Here is a 17,362-nt window from a genome sequence, read left to right as displayed (position 1 = left end):
TTTTTTTTATTTATTTCACACATTTTCTAAAAGAATACAGTCTTAGTTAGTTAGTAAAGGGCTATGATAGTATAAAAATGCTTTCTAAAAGAAACAAATACAAAATGTGGGGGAAAAAACAGACAAGGGAGAAGAAAAATTGTCCTAGACATCAACTAACTGTTTTCAGGCGCTGGCCATATAAAAATTCCAGTCATGGTACATGAGTCACACATGCATGAGATTGGAAAATCTTAACCAGAAACTTCTGTCAGATTTGCACATATATTCCCATACCAACAGGGTAAATACTGTGTGGGACCAACATTTGCTCAGTTCCATCTGCATCACAGGACTCAAACAGGAAATATATGTCAATTTACCTTCTTTGGCAATCAACACCACGCTTCCTAGGTATAACGGTCCAATCTCCTTAGACCTCTTAAAAAAACCCCAACCAACCAAAACAAAACAAAAACACCCACCAAAAAACCCCCAACCCAAACCTAAAAAAAATGTGATCATGTATTACCAAGGAGGAAAAAATTCCCCTTTCACTCAGAGCTTACTCGGGGACAATACTTCTGGTACTGTGCTCACAGTGGCAATTCTTCAGTACTGGAGAAAGTAGATGTGCTTAGGTTTGATGTTGCAAAAAAGAAACAGCTGAAACCTAGCTTACTTTAGATGTTATTGGGCAGGGACTTGCAGATAGTGAATGTGTGGGATATGGGATTTTTCTTAAATGAAAAACCCCAACGGTTATTCAGGATTACCGATCCAAAAAAACCGGAGGCATTTAAACTGGGGGGACTTTTAGTAGCATCCTGAAGGAGCTAGCATTAGAAAGGTCTCACCAGAACCTCTACTCTCTTGCTTCCTCCCAATTGCTACACATTTGCTGCAAAGAAACTCATGCATTAAGAAAAACAGGGAACAGAGGAAGGCAGGTGAGCAATTGACTATATTGTCCCATACAGGAATTTGACAAAAATTAATAGGAAGTACAGTGCAGATATCAAAAGTCCAGTACAAAACCTGAGAAGAAAGAAAGAAAGAACTGAGTGACAAGTGGTTCTTGAGTACTGCAGACCATTCAGACAGACCAAACACCTTCACAGTCTTGAGAGTATGGTAGGGAAGGGGAGAGTACAGTAACAATGGAAGATGTGATATACGCAGAAAGCATTTAAAGATTTTTCTGTATTTTAAAGATTTTGCTTAAAACCTATGACTTTCTTTCCAGTTTAAGATCACAGCATTTTACATTCATTAATTTTATATTAAAATGTTACCTGGAAGGCCCCACAAGAGAGACTGTTGCATAAGGGTCACAATTCTGTCCATTTATAAGAGGCAACCCGTGGCACTCCTTTATGCTACAAGGAAAAGGCAATCAATAGATCAATGAAGCAGTATCTTTGGCTTAAAAAAAATAAAACCCAAACAATCCTTTCTTTTTTAAAAAGATTTTTTTAAGTCCTGTTGTATTACACAATGATATATACATTGATCCAACGTAATATATGTACATGAAGTAGATTGTAACTACAGATCTCTGGATGGTAATACAAGGTAATACTCAAATGTACCGTCAGACTTAGGGAGCTCTGTGAGAACAAAATTCTTGGAATTGCTTTGATAAAAGACATTCCAGTATCACACATGCATGGCAAAATCCTAAGTAAAATGAACTGCTATGTTAGGGGAAACTGCAGACTTCATTAACTTTTAAATTTGATTTCTCAAGGCCCACAAAAAGCTATTTGGCCTCATGCACATCACAGCAACTACATTTGGAAGGCATTAAAGTAGATTTAAATATTTTCTTTTGGCTAAACTACATTCTGAGTTGAGTGAGTTGAGAAATGCAAAGTCATATCCTGAAATGTTATTTAGAATTAAGCATCCAAAACTATTAGTATATAGTCCTAGCATGTCTAGGTTCCATCCATACTATTCAGCCACAAAGAAAAAAATCAGTTTACCTTTGAAATAGTGTTTAAAGTCTATTTTCAAACTCTTTTCACCGTAGTGCATGATCAGGGTTAAACGGCCCTTTTAAAAATACTGTTTTCTTCCATAATTTGTACAGTAAGTTGTAAGCTGGTGTTTAACAGGTACACAGGCACACTGTTCACCACTCCTGATGCAAAAGGGATGGGGTGATTACAAAGTAATGCTCATGGGGACAGAGACACGTTTTCTGGACCTTTTCTGAAGGCTTGCTATCGTTTTCAATCACCACAGCAGGAACACTATAGAAACAGAGCTGGTCAGCAAGCTGACTAACCTTCAGATGCTGCCCACACATGAGTATTAACTAAAAACAGCTGGAACAACAGAAGTAAAGCAAAACAGTTTGTAGATTTACAGCAGAAACCAGACTTTCTAGCAAAATAATGCTCTAATGTAGCCATGCACACTGCAGTCTTTATTAAGTACCGAAACATTCAGCAGATCACAAAATTTCATAAACAAGTAAGACACAAATGAGATCTGAATGTTATATTCCTGCTCTCTCTTTTTAAAGTCATCTACTTTTAAATAACGTATTGCAGGAATTTAACTAAATTAAAGTAAGTAAGTTTTAGTTGCCAAAATTAGCCAGTTTCTATGTAACTTAAGGAGAAAATAGACTTTTCTGCTCTAAGTTCGTATAAATAATCAAGTAAATGTCCTAATACTATCACATGGCATAGTAAGTTATGCAGATCAAGTTAAAGTTACATAGCAGCAACAGTAGCTACACACTGTTGTTAAGCAAATGCTTTCTGTACTGTCGAAAAACTGTTAGAAGAATAACGAGTTGCAAACTCAAACACTCCCAAGCGGGGAAACAACAGACACTAACACTCCCCTGCTGCCTCAAAACTCCACCCTCTTTGGAGTATGCACGATTATAAACGAGATGGTATTTCCCCAAAAAAAAGTCCCTTTGTCTTAGCCAGTTCAGGGAACATTCAGTGCTGAACCACTGCACAATCATTTGTTATTTTTCTTCCAGTTTTCAAGCACATGGCCTTCAGCATTTCAATAATTTTTGAATCACAATGAACCCTACAGTGATTTCAAACCCACCATTTAAATGGGTTCCTGAAACATCCTGTTGTTTCATAAGCATTAATTGATTCCTCCTCCAACACATACGTGACATACAAGAGTGGCGACAAAATTACTGTCTAGACTTTTCAGTCATTCGGGTTATCTGATTTGAAGCAGCTAGGGCTTGATTCTTTCAGACTATCAGGCATTTTGTAGCACTAAACATACTGTCTCTGCAGCTCCCACAGATATTTGCTTTCAGGTGTGAGGGCTGAGTGTACCTATAAGTTAGCCTCAACTTGAATCTCATATGAAATTCATAGCAGATGGATCAAATCAAGTTTATCTGGATAGAATTCAACTATTTTAACAAGAACAACACGATTTCTCTTCCTACAGCCTGTGTCATGTTCACCAAGCCCCTGGGTTTCTCTAGCAAACAAATGGAAGTCCTACATTTTTTTTCGAAGTTTCTCACTCCTTCCCTGATCACTGTATGAATGACCTGCATACTTGACATAACGATCCTGTGGGAAAACGTGTATTATCGTATCAAAAACTGATGACAATGCCCTACATTTGGTTACAGAAACAGCTTGTTTCGGCCTCCCCTGTCTTCTTACAGCTTGACCGCAACATACACAAACTAAAGGCAGGCTTGTTTGTGATTTCTTGCAAGTTGAAAAACATTTTACTGACAACTATACAGCCTTGCAGCAGAACTAGAATCTCCGGATTCATCATATAGATCTGTCACTTCAAGCTGATTTCATGCTCCCGTCAGTCTCCCTGTGTAGGCAGCTCTAGCATTCCCTTTTCATCTCCTGCCCAAGTCCCAGTTCTGTTGCCAGCAATTAAGGTTTACCTAGCTTAGACAGCGTATCCTGTTCCAACACCTCAAAAACCAAATAATATACCAGTCCCCCGATCATCAATTCCTAATATTCCCAAATCCTTCCTTTTCATACCCATCAGGCTCAAGAATTTGGTCCAAGTTTATCTCACCTCCTCCCCTTCCATCTCTCACTCTAAGCTAGCCAGTCATAACCATCCCTTAACTCTCCAGTTACTGCCCCGAGTCTGCTCTAGAGGCGTTATCTGACAGCACAGCTATGTCAACTGAACTGCACCGAAATGGTGGATCCTCTTCTTTCTCTTGCACTCCTGCCCTGCATCTGTCACCCATGGTGATTCTGTTTACTAACCTTACAGAAAGCTATTTAGGTTTCGAGCCAGTTTTCAGGCAGTTTGGCAACCTGAATTAACCTAGTCACGCAGAAGATCTCACAAGCTCCAGAGGCAGTGCAAGGCAAGTAGCCATTAAGGGGAGGAAGCCATTAAATCAACTCAGCGCTATCAAACTGGATTGTTACTCCCTAGGGACAGAATACACAAGATTGAATTATTGCAGATAGTTTTAAGCTACTAAACAAATAGCCTCCACTAGACATGTTTAAAAATTTTTGAAGATGTTTGAAGTGGCTTGGTTAGAGTAGACTTAACAGAAACGGAAAAGTGCAACCTCAACAAGTTTACCAGCTAGCAAATCTCACGGGAATACTGCCCGTCCCCACAGAATCAGGCAAAGTGCTAGAATTGCAGTCTTCTACAACAGGAAAAAAAAACAAACAAAATCTCCACCAAAAAAACCCACAAAACCCCCAAACACTTTAACCAATCAAAAAAGAAAATAACATTAAATATACATTCCTATTCTGACAACCATAATAAATATATTTCCACCATATGGTAAACATTTCAGCTTTGACAAATGGTTTCATCTATCTAGGCTGGCACAAGCAACTTTCATTCAAAAGGCATAAATAAACTTCAAAAGTTTGAAGAAGTAGACAGGAACTTAAAAGCCTTTTATTTTATATTTTAAACTACCACATCTTTACATAAAGTCTAAGTAATAGCTAACAGAAAGACTTTTGTTCTTTTCTCAAACTACTGATCAGTTATGGTACAGTGTAAGAGACCTTTCAGTTTACATTAATTCTTGCTTCACATCTCAGTAGTTTGTTCTGCAAGAGGAGTTTCATACAGGAAATATGAGCCTTTCAGATACAACTGGCATATATTCAGCTCCTAAGATGGAAATAAGTCCTTAAAAAGACACAGCCCGCAATAAACCCCCTCAATGACTGAGGGACTCTACCTCCACCATTCAAATCAACTGAAGTCCTCCAAGTGCAGAAACTAAGTAACTGCAGCCATTAGGATTTGTACACTTCATAAAATTGTTATGTTCCCTAGGACGACTTCATGCGAGCAGATGAAGTATAAACAGGACAGTAACAAACTGACAGGTCAATTTAAGGTAGTATAGCGTGTAATTTATTTAGAAAAGTAAGTGCAAAAAAAGACAAAATCTAGCTGTAATAAGCCACTTCTGGGCTTTCAAGTAGTCACATTGTAAATACAAAAAACTGTTTCTTTCAGAGTTGAAGTCACGTCAAACACAGAGAAGGCAAGTACTACCATCCAATAGCCTAATTTGGCAAGAAACAGTTCAAGTATCATCTGTTTCAGCAGCAGCAAATATGCAAACAACGGTCACGCAAACTTGTTTTTACAGACTCCCAGGAAGGAGAGCTGCAAGCATATATTTTTTTAAATGTGCTACTATACATGCCATTGCGGTTTTGAAAAAAAGAGCCCACACTGAGTCAGCAGTTAATCTACTGCATTATCTTTTCCCCCTCCTCATTCACACATTAGAAAAGGAAACAACTAGAATCTGAGACAAAACAAAATTTTAATTCAGAAACGGTCTGTGGGTGTATCTGCATGAAATTTAACAGCAAGTTTCCAATTAATACAAAAATTATGTGTTAAATCAGGGCTTAGCCCACTGTAAGTGGTCTCTAAGATAGCCCTTCACCAAAGGAAGATTAACTTTATGCTTGTATTTTAAAAAAAGTGTAAGGGCTTCATTGATATAAAATAAGCAATTACAAGTCTTAATTTTACTTTCTCCAGGGAAGAATATATTTCAATATCATGTTTTTAGAATGCTTATACAACCTGAAAGCCCTAGATGGCTTCAGAAAGTCCCACTTTAAGAAAATTGGCCATCATTTTTTCCTTCCTCCCCGCCCTTCACACCTCCAACACACTCCTCCCGGCATCAAGTAAGACCAGATCAGTTGTGGTATATCTTGTACGTGTCACTTTTTGTCAACTTGAGCAAAAGAAGGAGACTTCCAGTTTTTAAGAAATGAGGGGGGTTTTTTTGCCTGTTATCCACAGCTTCACTGATACAAACATAGTTTGCGATATATTAATATTGATCCTTCCCCAAGCTTACTTCCCTTACATTAGAGTTGGGGAGTAGAGCCCTAATAAGGATCTCAATTATAAACAAAACCAAAAGGGGCGGGGGGTGGGGGGGGTAGAGGACAAAAAGAACGAAACATGAGGAATCGCATTCCTGGTTTCATTATAGGACAACTGACCATCCCTTCGTCATATGCAGCAACACTTATCTTTCTAAAATCACATTCTTTTCCCAACAACTTCTTGTTTGGAAAAGGTGGGTTTACTATACATACTAGCATGAGAAACGAAGCCCTCCTCCCTCCCACATTAGCTGTAAGAGGCTAACATCAGCAGCAGCTCTCTGTTGTCCAAATCCTTAACCTTCAAAAACTGCTTCCTACTGGAATTGCCTTGTTTTTAAAACAATCCTCACCATAAAACCCATCTAGAAGACCAGCAAAAAAACCTTCTACAACCATGTCTACAGAACCGAAATAGTATGAATCCATCTCCTAGTCAGGTCTAATCCTATCGCTTTGGTTCAGCCACAACCAAAAAGGTGATGGGGGACTCCAGATAATGCTCAGAATCATAGCCCTTGAATTACTTGCTATTGCCTGTGCACGTAACGCGATCTTTAATCTTGTGTTGTGAAAGTTATAGCTACTATTTTTCATCTTTGTAGAACTTCTGGACTCTCAGGGAATACATGGTGGAAAACCATTAGAAACTTATCTATGCACAGAAGCCGGCACAAGTATCTAGAATTCTCTTATCCTACAAAAAAATCTAACTGGTGAAGGTTTAAAAGCTTCCCTGTCTCCTTACATTGAGAGACCGTTAATTTGGACATGAAGTAAAACATGGCTCTGAAAGGCAAGTATTATAGCCCATATTTTAAGAACTATTCTTTCCACAATTTTTTTTTTCTTTGGCCAATACTTTTTCAGTTTTGGACAGATCAAAAAGAGGCAGAAATACACATATATGCCCACTCTGTCTTTTTTTACTCAATCACAGCTCTGCTACTTCCTATCTTTCAGCTTTTTTAAAGGAGTTACTAATACAATGACTTCTCGGGGCCTGGTGACTAACAAAACATAGCAATAAGTGCATCACTGACTAGTTATCCTCAGAAATTTACATAATAAGCAGACTTTTTAAAGAGTTGAAATTTTCTATTAAAGAATCTCACATGTAGTTTCTGTAAGTTCCTCATGCTTTAAGATCAAAAAGGTCTCAAAAACGCCCTCACATCCATTTCTATAGTACTATATCCAGTGAGAGATTTCCTATTTCTCATACTCTCACACGTACATCCAAAAATATGTTTATGTACAATATATTACTTACACAGCCAATTATTTCAAGGCTATCAGCATGTGTGATAAAATACTGCTAAACATTTTTAGTTTAAGGAACTCTAGTGCATTTCACAATCTCAGATGAAGACAAAAGTACTGGTGTAATACTGCAGTGTTTAACGCACAATCCTCTCCCACATGTCAGTGAGTGGGTGAGTACAGCAACCACGAGAGAACCCTGGCTTCCTTTCGATCATTTATCTCTGTCATAAAGAGATCCTAAGAGAGGGCACAGTGAGTAACCCACTTCCTACTCAGAACTGCAATCTGCAACAGTAACTTTCTAAAGCAACTTTTCTTCACCATATGAAAAATCCAAACATATATTAAAAATAATTAAAAAAATTTAACTTAGACTAAAGTGCATGGATATATAAAAAATTAAATTAAAAAAAATCATATCTATCAGAAAGTTAGGTTGGGAATAAAACACAAAGTTGTAAAGTTCCATCCAGCTTTTGGTGGTGAATAGTCCATGGGGGAAAAGCTGTTCTAATTCTGCCTCATGCCACAAGTGGGATACAAAAATAAGAGCAGCAGGACTCCAGTAAACCAAGCTGCCATACAAGTAGAAACACATTCAGAATTATCTCTAATTTATAAATATATACTGATGTACAGCAAGTTTCCATATCTTACCTGAATTATCAGCCTACAATAGCCACTAAACCATTACCAGTTTCACTGGCTTAGGTCTATCGGAGAACTAGCTTCCCTTTTCATACCAAGTAACAGAAAAGCAAAGAGATTATTTTGCGAGGTCTTGCTCCAACTAAACTACTAATCTTGGTTTAGATAGTTGACTAAGACAGAAAGAACGTAATTTAAACTTCATAATGAAAATTAAAGTAGCAAAATTGACAGTGTAATGGTCTCCCCCTGCTCCCTGGAGCTGATCTGAACGTAAGTCACCGAGACAAACGGAAGACCACGCTCCATTTCCTCCCCTCACAGTTTTGCAATACAACCTGTTCTTTCATACTAAATCAGAGAAAACTTAAAAAACAAAAACAAACAAAAAAAAACCCACAAAACAAAACAAAAAAACAACAAAAACACCTCACTCTCTGAATAAATATGTAAGTTAATGAACTATGTTGGAATGCAAAATTAAAGACTTACTACATTTTGAGTTTTTAATCTTAGTTTTCCCGTAGTCTTTATAACCCCCCTTGTCTGTACCCTTTTCTTCACATGGCCTACCCCACAACCTGTTAGGAGACAAGTGCAGAAAAGCCTTTCTTTCTTTCTGAAGCACTAAAAATAAAAAACTGCAGTAAGACCGGCTTGTTCTCCTGGACCTTACTCACACTGAGAGCGTAAAGAAGAGAGTCACGAGAACGCTGTCAATCTCACTCAGTCTCTGCAAGTCATTGGTTTCCACTGGTCTTTTCAATGAAAGCAAACAGTCTCCCAGAGGCAAGTAACATCGAAGGCTGTCAGACTTCTTCCAAGATAAAGGATAGGAGTAGTTTCTAGAGAGACCGGTATCTTCTAGTATGCCCTTATCAGACAAACTTTTTATGAGAGTGTCAAAACATTTTTGTATAGCTGTATTTGCATTAGCTTCTTATCAATTTCTGGCCTTCAATGTATTGCTTAATAATGAATAAAAACAAACTGAATGACCAGTATATGTGGAATTTTGGTCTTCTGTGACTAACATCTGTAACCTGTATATTCAGACTCCAAAAGCCATCACATAAGGTCATTATCAAACACTCTAAGAGGAACAATACAAGAGTACAGACTGGTTAGTATCTTCCAATATGTCTCATTCTGTGCTTTTTCTTTAACATTGGTGAAATTTGTCTTTTTTGAAATAACGTATACCAAAAATTTGCTGGTTTTTTGAGGCTCTTTGACATGCTGTAATGGCTTCACACTTTGGAGTCAAAATTAAATTTGGTAGCCAACTGCTTAAGTTGTTGCGAAGAAATTTTACTGAAATGTGGCAACGTTATGGTGCTCCAAAACAGCAACTCCTGTACTTTGTTTTTCTATAAACATTCCTTATCACGGTTAACCATAAGAAAGTGATTCTGAAGCAAAACTAAAAGTGGATTTTCACATAGCAAACCAAAATATTACTACTGAAAAAGTTTCACACTGTTCCCAATACCACTACTAGCAGCTCAATTCTGTCAGTAACAGCAGTCCTGCAAGCTCTGGCTGTCAGCTGCAGTGGGCATTCCTAGCCAGACCCAATTCAACTGGAATTACAAGACGCTGAACTAATGATACCAGATAGCCATGCTGAGTCCTAATAAAAGTGAGTGCTTTGGGAGCAACAGAGATGGGCAGTTGTGAAAAACTTCTGCAGGAGTTCCCTAAGCATACACCCATTCCCTCAGCAAGGTAGGCTCCAAGGAAAGTCATATAAAAAGAAAAAAATGTTATTGGTACCAGGATGTGCAAACATTCAGTATTAAGAGAGACAAATCACATAATGTTCTAACGAACAACTAAATATTTAAGAATTAATGTATTTTCTTACTGTACTACTAGTTGCTGGCACACAGATCCATTATCTGTTATCAGTTCATTCAGTTTTAATTCAAGGTGAACTTTTCCCTGAAAAAAACAAGAGAGAAACACAAATAGTTTTAAAAGCCTTTATTTTAAAACTAGTAATTAGAATGATAATAGTTTACAGTTAGAAGCTATTTAAGGTAATTCCAATATATCCACTTCAAGCAAATATCTATTCTAAAGCACGTATCCTGCAAGTAGAGGATGATGAATGCATTTGAACTTCGAGAGACAATGATAAAGAGAAGCATTATCCTCAACTGCAGGCAGCACATGAATTGGTCACGCCTCCACAGATTTAACATACACAAAAAAATACTTCTTCCAGCATGAGGAAGTACCAAGAGCAAAAGTCCCTCTCACCTTTTTTTGTCCTAAGCAAGGGATGAACCCTTGAACAGTGAATTTATGAGCATTTCAGGAGAAAGTTCTAAAATGACCTTGGACTCTGAAGGCAGTTAGGTATATTTAGAAAAGTAGAATAGTATGCAGTAGCCATAACCAGCAACACTTAATATCCACCTGTGAATTCCTGTCCATCCCACCAGACTGAAGGTCATTTAGAAATCTATTATGCATCCCAGTGCAGCTTTAAACTATCTCATGAAGTCTGCTGATGTACTCATGGAACAGTAGACACAACCAAAGGAGAGGAAGAGGTGGCAATAATTGCTAAACCTGGCTTCCCCCTTTTCTGTTTCTGATACGGTAGGATGTATTAAGAAAAAGAATCCATAAATCATGGCACAGCATGGATTAACTTCAGAACTCGGCAAGTTCTGAAGTACTCTACCGTCTCGATAAAAGGCTCCAAAAACTCCAAACCATTATATGCAACTTTCTTGGGATGACTAAAACTTGGTACTATAACCTTGCTCCAAACATCTCCTGCCTGAACAATACTGCTACTCCTTTCAACGCCTGTCTATTCGTGCTGGCTTTCACACCTAAGATAACCAGACACTGACACAGTCTTTCCTCTAAACCATGTTCTCCCTAGTATTCTTGGAATTTGTCTATTTGCTAAATGGAACATCAGATGACACTGGTCTGTCCACGATTATGATTCTTAGGGAAGGGACCTGGAAAGTAATTTTAAAGCGTGGCAAAGGAAGCAAGCTCTAATTTGAACTACAGTTTTGCTGTACAACAGCAAAACGGAAGTAGAGCCCGTAGCAGACCTTGCACACATTTCCATAGCACTTACGTTTTCACATAAAACTCAAATGTTTTTATTGTAAATCCCCTGGGGCAAGGGCTGTGTTTCTCTCTCTGTACGTCACATGGGAGGAGAAGTGAAGTTTCTTTTATAAGAAGTTTTAAACGTAACTATTTTGGGATGCCTGCCAAGTGTTTTGCAAACTATTACTACATGGGATTGGAACACAGGTACATTAAGAAAGTATTTGTCAAGCAGAGAAACTCAATTACAAAAATAGATTTACAGGATAAAAACAGGATACTGAGAAGCATGCCAACAGCCTTACAAGGCAAAGTTTTTGAATGACAAATGAAAAGACAACAGTAGTAGAGTTTATTGTAATAGCTGACTTGACTAGTTTTAGTAGGCAGACCTTGTGAATGGCCTAAACATCTTCCTTTTGCTTTTCTTTTTTTTTAAATAAACTCAAATCATGTGTTCTACACTGATCACTAGGAGTAAAATAGAAAGTTTGCTGCTCCTGAGAACTACCTGTAGATGTAGTTTGTTCAAAACTCAGCACCTTGATGGCTACAGTAACATGGCTCCACGTAAATATTTCCCTGACATGTATGGAGAGTTTTGGGTACATTTTTGTTGGGTTTTTTTGTTGAGAGCAGCATGATGGTTTCCTAAAGTAGCTGATCTGCAGATCTATATCAGAACTTTTGACATAATATGCAACCAGGTTTTAAACGTGGTTGTATAGATTGGTTTTAGTTCAAAACAAAGAGAAATCAGCCATTCTTACACAATAAATAAGCAGCGCACTTTATGTGAACGCACTTTTCATCTGTAGATCTCAGGGTTGTTCAAAGGCAGGTAGGTACCATTTTAACTTTACAAATGGATTAACAATCAATTTTCAGATACTGACTCGAGGAAGATGGAGCTGTTGATTATGTGGCCAAGATTCAGAGAGTAACAAAGGAGCCAAAACCAGAGTGTCCAAATCACCAACCTAAACTTAATAACTACAAAAACAATTTAGTTACACAGTTTTGTTTTTAGAATCGCTACTGCATTTTAACACTGTATTTTAAGTTTTTTTCCTCCCCACAGTTTTGATATTTTGATCATTTCCACATTATGAAATATTACAAGTATCTATAATAAATACAAGTCTTCTAGTTTCCTAAAGCTCTTAAGCGGAAACCGGGCTAGCAACTGTATTTTAAATATGTATGCCAGTAGGCACTCATATACTGTGCCCACATTCCATATAGAGAATCACACTACTGTTCCAAGTGTGCCACAAAGTAACTTTTGACAGTGTCAGCTTCCTTCATAAAACCTCTCCTTTAAATTCAAGAGGAGGAGATGCATACTCTTTCGTCTGAAGGGTAGTCTACGCTTGGGAAAGTTATTTAGGGTGGTGGTGGGGTTTAAACAGAGTTAGAAATGCTAACAGTTATTTTCCAGTTCCTCCCTCAACATCAGAAACTCTAGATTACAGTATTTCTCTTGAACTCTCTGTCCTCTTCCTCCCACTTCCCCCGACTCAATGGAACAAATATCACAACTGAACTATTGAATTTGTAAGAATAAGAAAGATCATCTTTATACCATACACACTATGTCAACATCTAAGTAGAAGAAAAACATTCTAAGCCAAAAGTTAGAGAACTTTATTTTAAAAAAAAGAAAAAACAAACAACTAAAATAACCCAGGTTATCCACTCAGAAGCATCTTCGGTAAACTAAAGTCCTTGCGGCATATGGAAAGCAAAACCGGGGCTCTACAATACTCCACAAATAACGTAATATTCCCATATTTAGTACCACCCGAATTGTTAATTCCATGTGTGCTTACTGCAAAAACGTCTCTACATAGCAGATACAGGTTGTGTCGGCTTCCATTGGCTTTTTTCCAGCTTTCCCATTCTAAATTAGAGCAAACATATACCATGTTTCTGAAATGTACTACATCTTACCGCCTACCGTACTGAGCTCCTAGCAATATGTAATGGCCAACAGTTCCACAGTGCTAGGAATATCCATTCAACTCAGATAACCCTGCAAGGTTTACTTCACCCAGACCTTTCTTCTTTCCCAGGGGTAGAGACCTGAGCCACTAGGAAATCTACAAGCTGGCTTGAGGCTCCATCTCCATTTTTTCCAAATTTACACGTTCTACATGAACACCAGGGGAATCTATTAGGAGTATAGTACTTCAATAATTATAAATCCTATCTATTTTAAGAAAGAGAACAGTGAACGTTAAGAAGTTACCTTCAAAAACTTTAGAAGTGCGTGAAAGATTTTGACTTTATCAATGTATTTTGCAAGTATAGATCAAATCTCTACAAAATGTTTCTTGCTATGAATAACAAAGATTAAGAGCACGTTTAACTATATGACCTCATTTCAAACCAGCTAAATGAAGATTTAAGAAAAAAAAAAAGGGGGGGGGAGGGAGGCAAGCAATCCTAGGAATTTTATTAGCATGCTGAGGCTATCTGCATTTTAGAAAGTGTGAAGGTTTTTTTTAACATATATATTATCAAGTTTGCGCTAGCTGCAGTTAAATATGGTCTGTTCCACTCACATTTTCAAATGCTACTTTATTTGCTTAAAACTCCCACATTCATGTATACTTTTCAAGAACTAATGGACAAAGGGAAAAGTTTTAAGTAAACAAGGTTACTGTTCATTCATAATATTGTAACCAGCAGCAAAACAAAAAAACAGCTAAGATCAAACAACAGAGCAGATGCTTTCTAAAAATCAAAGTAATTTTTACACAAAGTAATTTTTCAACGGCTGGGGAGAGGCCACTCTCCTCCCATACACACTTGAAAGGAAATACCCACCACCCTTCTTTCACCAAAAACTTGTATTAACTCAAGCACGTAGTCCTTTTACTCTGCTGAACTTTTAACCACCTCCACTTCAGATTACCTGTATGTACAGAGCTGTGGAACCAGAATAGAAAATGACTGGACTACATCTTCCGCATTAGGAGCGGACTGTGACCCTTGAGAAGTCCTAAACTTATTACAAGTAAGGTGGTTTTAGAAAATGACTGGTCTGTTTATTTCCCCACCTCCCCAATTCAGTTTTATTTTGTAAGAATCGGCAAGTTTAATTCTTGGTAATTCCACAAAAGACAAAATGTTACATTTAACATATTTTTAAGCCTTTCTAGAAACTGTCAAAGTTATTAACAAACTCAAATGTCTTCCAGTGATACTTTCATTTGTCCTCCCAAGGTAGAGCCGACAATTTCCCATACAGACTATAAGAACTGATGAATGGTAAAGAAAAAACAAAAATCCAAGATATGTGTATTAGTAAAGATGATGACAGCTGGTGCCAAAGCACTTATGACTTGGTATGGATTTTGTACATCTACAAGCTGTATTCCACAATATTCAATATGCACCTCCACCACTAATGTACCTGATATACAGGCTGCTCATTATAGCAAAGTTAGCCTGTATCAAAAATAGATCACTGGTACACAGAAAGTACAGTTTTCTTGAAACAAATAATGATTTAAGGAGAAATAACCAAAACCCCAACCAAGCAAACTGCAATGTGTCCTGCATATAGCCAAGAACACAAAATACTCCTAAGCCATCCTATTGCCTTGCACCCATCATAAATTCTGGAAAATACTCACATGGAGGGAACCAGAGGAAAAAATGCCAACTACTTGTATGGTGCCTTAAGTAGAAGAGCACATCTGAAAACAAATTTTTTTTCCCCAAACTGTTATCTAGCTTTATAAACATTCCTGCACTTTTTCTGCACATACACTATGTGAAAGCCTGCTATTTTCAGCCACGTCCCACCAATAATCTTGGGAATCTCCTAGGAATTGAGTTTGTTAATAACTTTGACAGTTTCTAGAAAGGCTTAAAAATATGTTAAATGTAACATTTTGTCTTTTGTGGAATTACCAAGAATTAAACTTGCCGATTCTTAAAAATAAAATACAGTATAGCACATCCGAACCAATGAGATTTCAGCCAAATCTGGCAGACGGGAACTGGTCTCAGCTCCGCTCTGACAAATTTCATGGAAAAAGGAAGCACGACAGAGGAGAAACCTACCCAAATACCTTAACTCAAGGAAAGATTAACATGAGGAGCACACACCTTAGCAGAAAAGGTCATCCTTTAATGGAAATGTCATGCAGGAGAGTGCTTTACACACGTCCCAGCCATAGAAAAGTATCAATAAGAGCTTACATTCCACTGTGAGCTACAAAGCCACAGAAAATTAAAAACTTATTTCCAATATGTAAGAAATTGCTGAAGTCTATTAATGGAATATTATAAATGAATTTTCAAACTTACTCATGTACTCTTATGACAAGAAGTAATCTTTCATTCAATACATTTTTATGACTGAGAAAAAAACATAGCAAGCATGACAATATTTAAGTCAAAGCAGAAACTGCCTTTCAGTTTTTACCTGGAAAGGACTTTCTAGAATACTCAAGAGACATTAGATGGAAGAATTGGAAGAAGAATGAGACAACTTGCAGTTGGACTAGGTGATCCGTAGGTCCCTTCCAACTGAACTATTCTGTTATATTCTATCCTACCTGAACGAGGACTGATTTTCAACAGAAACGAGAAAGTGGTATTCAGATGTTTTGAACATCTGTCTTCATGTAAAGCAATCACATGCCCTCCAATATACCCAACAGCTGCATGCTAAACTTACAGCTCACAGATGATTAATCCTGGAAAATAACGTGTCTTTTTTTTTTTTTTTTTTTGAGAATCCTGCGCACATTCACCTCTTGTAAAAGTAGACAGGACTCTCCCTACCCAGAGGGACTTCCAAGTTACTAGAAAAATACAAACACTGCCAAGTCCAAGACTTTTGCCCTCAGGCAAATCTGAAAAAACTATTAAAAATCTAATAAATTGTTTATCACAGCAACAAGGCTAAGAGATGCTCAAGAATACTGTTCTGTTTTCTTCCTCAAACCAAAAAAAGAATTGCTACAACTTCTAGAGCCATCTCATTTTTACATATTACAAGAACAATCCTGTCAGAAGAATTTGAACCACAAACCAAAATACAACTCTGAAGTGCAAGTTATTTGATACAGAATGCTGAAAGTATTTCAAAATAAGATAAATGAGCACAGCACAAGTACCTCCACTTTTGGAGACTTTAACCATTTCATGTCACATAATCAGTCATCATTTCAGATAACACCACAACTGGCTAAAAAAAAAAAAGACTCAGTAGTTTCCTAAATCATTCACCTGTTTCAAGTACATAGCTCCTCTTGCAAAGATTTTAGACATCAAAATACTGTTAAGACATTTCCCAAACAGTTGTTTCGAGTCTTCTGCCAGCTTTAAGTATCATGAGGAACAATACAGCCGGTTTAGAAATGTAGAATATGCATTATTCTCTAATCAAGCTGAAAGACACAGCTGTCTCACAAGAATTAAGACAGATGCTAACCTATCTGCTACAGCTCAATATAAACTTCTACCATTCCATGCACTTATCTATATTTAATTTTAAAAATGTAAATGTGCAATTTAATAGTTACCTGAACCTCTGAATTAGAATCAACAGGTTGAAGCATAAACCAGTTCTCTTTTCCTGTGTAGTTGCATAAATCTTCTTTTTTGATTGACACCTTTCCTGGGGGAGGGGGGCAGGGAGAGATAAGCATAAATATCACTTATAGGATAGGACAAATATTTAAATAGATTTGAAGTTTGATTTTTGTTTAAACTCTTTCTTTTAGGTTTTTTTTAAGCTTATGATGCTATATGAAAAGTTTATGGGAACAAGGAACATGAAGCATAAGTAAAGCAGAAAAATAGTTTATATAAAGCCAAATTAAGTTAATTACCAAATATTATCTTGGATATCACTAATAACAAGATTAGGTAAAATAGAGAACACGCTGGTGGCTGGAAATAACATAATAAAGATTTGAGAGAACAGTAACGGTGTTGAAGAATGTTTAAATAGGAAACTGAAGGTAAATGCC

The 17,362-nt window shown here is 37.2% G+C and overlaps 1 protein-coding gene across 1 annotated transcript in view; it reads right to left on the bottom strand.

Annotated features, from left to right (window-relative positions):
- Positions 1-17,362, bottom strand: part of RASA2 (RAS p21 protein activator 2) — a 50,423-nt gene that overhangs the window by 20,786 nt on the left and 12,275 nt on the right. The window contains exons 4-6 of the mRNA XM_009325123.1: positions 16,913-17,007; positions 10,150-10,226; positions 1,275-1,358 (exon numbers count right to left, since the gene is read on the bottom strand). Of these exons, the coding sequence (XP_009323398.1) occupies positions 1,275-1,358; positions 10,150-10,226; positions 16,913-17,007 (256 nt within the window). The remainder of the gene's footprint in view (positions 1-1,274; positions 1,359-10,149; positions 10,227-16,912; positions 17,008-17,362) is intronic.

The sequence above is a fragment of the Pygoscelis adeliae genome, unplaced genomic scaffold, assembly GCF_000699105.1.
Source record: "Pygoscelis adeliae isolate BGI_AS28 unplaced genomic scaffold, ASM69910v1 Scaffold155, whole genome shotgun sequence".
Taxonomy (NCBI): domain Eukaryota; kingdom Metazoa; phylum Chordata; class Aves; order Sphenisciformes; family Spheniscidae; genus Pygoscelis; species Pygoscelis adeliae.
Note: the sequence above shows the minus strand (reverse complement) of the source record. Positions and strands in the feature narration are given on the sequence as shown.